At 39.7% G+C, this 7449-nt stretch overlaps 1 protein-coding gene across 1 annotated transcript; it reads right to left on the bottom strand.

Annotated features, from left to right (window-relative positions):
- Positions 1 to 1077: 1077 nt before the first annotated feature.
- Positions 1078 to 6403, bottom strand: FGG (fibrinogen gamma chain). The gene is made up of 10 exons (XM_010281565.1): positions 6370 to 6403; positions 6234 to 6278; positions 5583 to 5766; positions 5382 to 5475; positions 4257 to 4387; positions 3467 to 3600; positions 3155 to 3339; positions 2131 to 2408; positions 1622 to 1791; positions 1078 to 1250 (listed from the first exon to the last, which is right to left on the bottom strand). Exons 1-10 carry the CDS (start codon positions 6373 to 6375, stop codon positions 1236 to 1238), a joined length of 1242 nt encoding a protein of 413 aa, XP_010279867.1. The 5' UTR covers positions 6376 to 6403; the 3' UTR covers positions 1078 to 1235.
- Between the last annotated feature and the right edge of the window lie 1046 nt (positions 6404 to 7449).

The raw sequence follows: 7449 nt of genomic DNA, 5'->3' as shown, positions 1-7449 counted from the left end.
GAGGCTCAGCAGCAGCCTTGCAAGAGACCTGGGCATCAAAACCAGAAAAGTGTTGAGTCAGCATCAACTGCCTTTAAGATCTGCCTTATTAGTGTAATGTCTGCCTGTCTTTAAAATAAAGCATTTGACTGTGCTATTCAGAAATACCAGGTGAACTTCTGGCCTCTCACTAGCAGCTAAACATAAAGGCCAGGATACATTTAATATTTCACTTCTTAATATATCAACTTGAGGTAGATATAGATACAGATATATATTCTAGCTCTGATTGTATTTTTTGCTGAGCAATATATCCACAAACCTAACTTGATTCGCTAATGCACCCCTCATCAAATATTCTGTGTGTACATTCAGACAGCATCGCAAACTCTGCTGTTCTTGATCTGTGCTGTGAGTTTGCTCACGTGGATCACATGGAAAATTATTACCAGATCGAGAAAAAGAAAATGCAAGTAAAATACAATGAATTTCTACTGCTCTTTTCAACATTTCTTTGTTGGATAGTGGCACTAGATACATTATATTAATTTTTAAAGATTTATGAATAAAAAGCGGGTATTCAGGAATGCTGGTTGTACAGTGTAATACTATGTGCAAATGAAACTTTTATTCTGAGTAATATTTGAGAAACTTGTTAATACATATGCTCTGGAGTAAAATATCTGTTCTTGGTCATTGATAGTATGCTTCCTAACACGTCCTGATTGAAAATGCATTCATTACTTTGTGGTAAGCTCGGTTAAGTAGCCTTCAGCAGTAAACTAGGCCTCTTTCAAGTTGCTAGTACTTTGATCTATGTCACAAATCAATTTCATCAGAAAACAGAATGAAAAATTTTGGAAACAAGCCACATTTTATGGAGAAATAGCTCCAACACTTGCTTCTAAACAAAGAGCAGAAACTACTGGCGTGCAGTTCAGGAATGACTGAATCAAACAGGTTTGATCAGAGTAACCTTCCAACCAACATAAAGTTTACTTTGTTTTGTTTGGCTAACAGTAAAGCACAGACAACTAGTTCAGATTTTTTGTAATAATCAAAAATTTATTGAGAATTTGTACAGAAAAAATAACCATGTACAGAGGCAAGCACTTCTCAGGGAAGAGGCTTGGGCATTTTACAGTCAGCGGCGGTTTTTAGTCAAAATTGAACTGTATAACGTTAGGTAAGATCAGTGCCTAAAAGAGAAAAGATTTGTCTTCCCTGTTCAGACCAGTCTTTGTGAAATTGTCCCTTTATGAGTCTCCAACCTACAACACAAAAAAAGAGAGCATTTTAATGTTCTCCTAAAGAAAGAAGTACATAAGGCTATGATGACATGTTGATAGTGTTCACATATAGTTATACTAGCTGGAAATTAAAAATGTAGCATTTAAAACACATGAAGGTAAGGGATTATTTCTGATCATGAGACTATCCATTTATCTAGCTGTTAAAAGAAACAGTAACGTGGAAGGTATACTAAAATCAAAGTACAAATATTTCTGTGAAAAAATGGCAAACACAGCCAACTTCTCTAAGATGCACTGAGCTTAACACTTCAGCTGTCCATGCGTGGTGTTTGAAATGATAACAATATTCTGTTGTCATTTTAAATATCTCCTCGGCCCTGTGGTCGAACCTGTTTGGCGCTGCCCAAGTTGTGCTGCTGTCCATCTACTGACAGTCTGTTGAATGGGATGATTTTCATTGCAGTTTTCTTCATGGAGTACCACCGGTCACGCCAGGTTGCCCAGATAATGCCATTGTCATATCCAGATGGACTAGCATCTTTTGATGTGTACACACCATCTAAAAAATATCAGTTGGAGCAAAACGTTTAGTTGCTTTCTAAAATGTATCCGTACATTTTTCTGGTACTAACACCTCCATGGCATCCCTGGAACATGCTAACAGGTACTGCTCACTGCCATTCTCCCCCTAGTTTGCTTCCCTCAGGACTGATTCTTCCACTTTGAGCTGGAGAGCAGCCGTAAGTTCCTCCTGTTGGTGTTAAGAGTTATTGCAAAGAATGGGCTACGCTAGCTTTGGGAACTCCAGATGGCAAAACATACTCAATGAAATTGACTCATTTTTCTTTGTCGTTCAAACGTGGTGTCCTGGGTTATAGGTATTTAGAAGATACTTTACCTATATAATATTTGCCATTGAGGTGGCCAGCATGACATCTGTTCATCCACCATCCAGATCCATCTTGCTCAGCACAGTTGCCAGCAAAGTTATCGTTATCGTTATCATAGGTACTGAACCGCATGCCATTATGATAGGTAAAGGATTTGTCACTTGGATCATCTCCAAAATCAAAGCCATCAAAGGCGTCCCCAGCTTCACCACCAATAAAGTAGGCATAAGTCATTCGATACTTGTCGTCTTCACTTCCCACTTTGAACACGGCATAGTCAGCAGTGCTGTTACCAAAGAAGAATGGTGAATATGAGCATGCTACATTCCCAGTACATGCATGAATGAAAACTATATAGGTGTTAGAACAGTAGAAAAGGCTTTTATGGCATCCTAGCATTTGAAAAGGAATTGGTTTTGCATGACTGGGTGTGTACTTCAGTTCAATGACACACATCCAACCAGTTTTTGTGCTCCAGTATCAGACATGTTTTCTGACTACTAGTCTTCAGTGATGTATGAAAGATCTACATTGTATAAAAACACACACACATATATATCTCCCAGGTTCATAATGCTTAGGCTTGCTTAGGTCATGAGGAAATTCTTGGTGGGAGGAAGGAGCAGATATCTCAAGAAATAGCAAGGCTAGTAAGCCCTCCTAGACTATGGAATACATAGAATAGAAAAGAAAATAATAGCATAGACTAGTTCAGTTGGAAAGGACCTACAATGGATCATCTAGTCCATAAGATACATAAGATGTGAAGAAAACTGAAAAGAAGAAACAGATTCCTTCTGCCAAATAAACTAGAGATGCTAGCATGTGGCCTTCAGACACACATGTGTGCCTGGCAACAAGTCACACACAGTGACCGCTGTCCCAGCTGTGAGTTCAGGAGCCAAAGCAGTGTCCTATGCATGTCAACAGGTCTAAGGGCTCATAATTTTTTCAGAGCGCTGTACAAACTGGCGCAGCAGTGGGAGCAGCAGGTTTTAAACCATCATTTTCAGAAGCATCATGAGCAAATACCCTTTTTTGCCACTCCAGTCCTCCAGTTCTATTCGTAAGGTGTATGGCAGAGTGGACTGTGTAGTTATTAAATGAATCTTTTCATTGCCCAGCCAGAACTCAGTGGAGTCATCTGGAGATAGGTGTCCAAATCCTTCCTTGTACTGAATCCAATTTTTCTTGAAGTCCTCACTCCCGTCCAGTCTCTGTGGAAAAAAACCCACAACAAAACCAACCAAAAGTCAATCAAAAAGATATGTAGCTTATGTAGGTAAATAAAACCAGTGCTGATGCAATAAGCTTGCTCATGGTAATCATATCTAAGTGGCATACCCTCTGTAATACTGTCCAGCCATTGCCATATGAGTCAATCTCACAGTAGACTAGGAATGACTGCTTGGCTTTTTGAGGCTTGATAAAATAAAGACCACTTTTTCTGGCACCTTTGTTTGCAATGTCTTGACAATCTGAAAGAAAGATATTCAGAGGATCATTATTAATCTAGCTACAGTTCTATCCTCACATTTATTTGATATTGTAACTTCCTTGGTGCAAGAAATACAATTCATCTAAATGTCATTGTTGCAAAGTTAGCTATTTAGTCCACATACTTCAATGTCATTGCAATAAAAAATCCTACTGAAGGTCACGGGACTTGAGTAAGATGAGGAGGAATTTAGTCTCACATCGGGTTTAAGCAACTTAAATGTAAAATATAGTCATTGCATTAATTTCTACAGCAACAAAAAAGGCACTTTGGAGCTAATGGAATAATTAATTTTTTTTCAGGTGACTCAGTAGAAATGTGATAATGAGTTATATTCTGTTTGTCCTCTGTCTATGGAAACCCTACTCATGTCCTTCATGTTTAGCATACATTTCGGGATAATAATACTTTGGCCAAAGAAGCAAGCAAGACCTCTGTTCCATCTGAAGACCTTATTTGCAGAGCATCTACCTAGACCTTATATTGATCCAAGCACTGGTTTAATAACTTGCAATCTTATACACCTTTGCAGAAATCTATGTCCCATAAGATTACAAATAGCTCATTGCTGTGACACCAACTGGTGATACTTGTAATTGAATTAACCCTCCACCATACAAGAAGCATTTTGCACACCTCTTCCAGTTGTCTCCTGTATTTCAGCTGTGTCTCTGCATGGCTCCTGACAGTGTGACTCAAGCCGGGCAATCTTCTCTTTCAGCTGTGTAATCCTGTTGCTGTTCAGTATATGTGTATCTGTCAACTGTCTGGACAGAGAGGCATAAAAATGGCTTGTTGTTTCAGCCGTTTCTGGATATGCAACACGCATTTCCCAGCACACATGCCTCACCTAGGTAGCATGTTGCTACATACACCCCTGTAAAAGGGGGTGCCTTTATTAGCACTGATATTTAAAGTCGAGGAAACTGGGCAAAATAGGAAAGCACATGCTTAACCTTATGCAAAACTCAACCTTATGCAAAACCCAACCTTATGCAAAACCTGACTTGACTTTAATCAGCAAAGCTCAAACCAGTAATTAATGTATGAATATAACTCTATGGAAAGCTTTTCTTTGTTCTCCTGAAGTAAATGATAAATTATTCCTCATTAATTATGGATGAATTTGTAAAACATAAATGCTGTAAATAAACTGCTGCAAGTGTCAGAATGCCTAAATCATCTTTGATATATTGGTATATAAGTGGAGATTTTTCTACATTCAGGTCAAAAAACATACCCTCAAGATTTAGAAAAGTTAATTATGTTTTCCATTTTCTTTTCAATGTCAATTTACTAAATATTACCACTGAGTTTATAGTTGCTTATGTTTTCTATCAATGTAACTGAGCTGATTTTCATTCAGCAAAATGCCCCAGAGTGAATGATTGTACAAATATTTCACACACTCTGCATTACAGCACAAACTTGTATTAATAAAATCTCCAAAGGTCATGACAAAAATTTTAGGAGTAGCTGTCACAGCAAAAGAAACATAAATAAAAATACCACCATGCTTCCTGACATTCTTATCTTGCACTTCATGTGCAATTAATGGCTTACGCAGATGAGCAGAGAATGCAATATCAGATCCTCATGATCCTTCTGTGTCTTGCTAGGCAGCTACTAACGACAGTGTGGGCACAATGGTCCACACGAGCACAAACCACCTTTCTGAGGGAGCCTTAGCTGCACTTGATAAAAGAATAGAAAGAAAATGATTTGGATTGCCAAGTGATGTAAAAGGTGGAAGATACCTACTGTATAGTACTTTCATGAGACAAAATAGTGTTTTCATATCTGATAATTTCTTCAATTATTTTCTTGGACTTCTGAGTAAAATCGTCAATTGAATCTGTAAAACAAGCAAAGGTATGAAATTATTGCAATTAGGCAAATTAAAAACCAAGAAAACTACATAAATTCTATTTTTCAGTTGTGTAGTTATTTTTATATTCTCACTTGGTAGTGTCTGCTTCTCTGGAGGATGGAGGCTTTGGATGTGTTGAATCAAATGTTCTGCTGTTGCTGTGGAGTTAGTAATCTGCCGCAAAATCCTCTCCATTTCCTGCAGTTCATTATCCATAGTGAGATGGTATTTATTAAAGAAATCTGCAATGCCACAGGTCGTTGGGCAGTAGCTACCCTAAAGAGGAAAGAATATAGAATATAAATAACAGGCAGCGTTTCAGGAGCAAAAAAAGGAGAGCAGAGCATTTCGGCAGGGAAACTTTCAGGCACCGCTTGTACAAATGATTGCAGGTAAAAAGGGGCAGGCATTTGCCACTTTGCCTGCTGTATTTGAATTTACAGAGGCAGTTTAGTTTTGCGCTGTGTGTACATATACACACATAGCAAGAAAACGGTGCATGCTGTTACTTGTAGCGTCTTCTGCATATATGCTTTTGTCAACAGTGCAGCCTCGTCTACATTTTTACCAAGCGTATACCTCTATTAATGGATAACGGGTTTAAGCACAGCGCATTTAATAACTTTCAGAAAAAAAAAAAAAACAATGAAGATCCAATAAAGCTACCATTAGGTAGTTAATAATCAGCGCAGGAGAGCTTTAGTTAGACTCTTAAGATAAAAGAAAATTGTTCAGGTACTTACAAATCGTTCGTCTAATATGCAGCAGTTTTCTCTGGTAGCAATGTACTGAAGAGAAGAAAGAAGACCATTTTCAGTTAATTTTCTCCAACAGCGTTTTCCGCGCCGACGTGTTTTCTAACACCGTCTCTCCACTTACCGCCATGCTGGTAGAAAAGAGCAGGGAGAGGAGAGGCCCCAGGGGAGCCCAGCTCCGTAACCTCAGCACCACCATGTCTGTCCCACCTGGCACTGCCGACTGCTCGGTGCGAGTCCTGCACTCAGCAGCCGAAAATGCTCAACCCAGCACAGGGCAGCAGCAGTTTAAGGGAGCAGGCTGAAGCTGGGGGCGGGCACCGGGAGGTGATGGGAAGAGGTGGGGTAGGGGTTTGAGGTGGATTCCCAGAATTTGCACACATCTCTTACTCCTCCCATTTTTAGAACTTGCTTGCCACTTATCTGCTTGATCTCTGCTCCAGCCAGGGAGGTCTCAGGGGAGGCGGGAAGGTGAGACAAGGCGTGGAGATGCTGCTTCTAGTAACATGAGTGTAAGAAAACTCACACATGGCTTCAGGATGGGGCTGGCAGAACTTTCACTCAAGTCGCGCAAAGAAAAGCCACAGTAACTATCTGAATTACATGTAACAACTACCAACAGCCTAACAATAAATGTTTTGCGGTTATGTAGCACTTTCCTGCCACAGATCTCAATGTGCTTTGCAAAGAGAATCGACATCGTTCTCCATATTCTGCAGATGACAAAACTGAGGCAGGGAAAGTTATGAAGTCACATTGGGCAGTGGCATATCTGTAAAAGAAGCCTGTGGTATTTCTCACAGGCAGTGAAAGCATGAATCTTCCCTATCCTTCAACTCAAGGAGTCCATTTGAATGGCTTTGGTCAAAGCTTCCTTGCTGGGGGGCTAATGTTGTCAGTAGCTGCCTCATTCAATACACCTACAAGACTGGTGACAGACTCCCTGCTATGGGCTTTATCCCAGCCAAATCATTTTATGGATGTGCTTCTGCTTACTATCTGTATTAACAGCATTAATAGCTTTCTACTCATGCCCTGCTCCTGATCTTTAAGCTGTGGCTTCTCCACATAAAGCCTGCTTTTGTGTCTGTACAATGTCACGTGTGATGGGACAACATTGAATGAAGCTTTTGGCTTCAATACGTTTGACCAAATGATGAAAGGAATGATGGGACTGGGGCTCACTGCTAGATCTGTTGTTACT

This window comes from Phaethon lepturus, unplaced genomic scaffold (genome assembly GCF_000687285.1).
Source record: "Phaethon lepturus isolate BGI_N335 unplaced genomic scaffold, ASM68728v1 scaffold48470, whole genome shotgun sequence".
Classification (NCBI taxonomy): domain Eukaryota; kingdom Metazoa; phylum Chordata; class Aves; order Phaethontiformes; family Phaethontidae; genus Phaethon; species Phaethon lepturus.
This window is presented reverse-complemented; position numbering and strand designations above follow the sequence as displayed.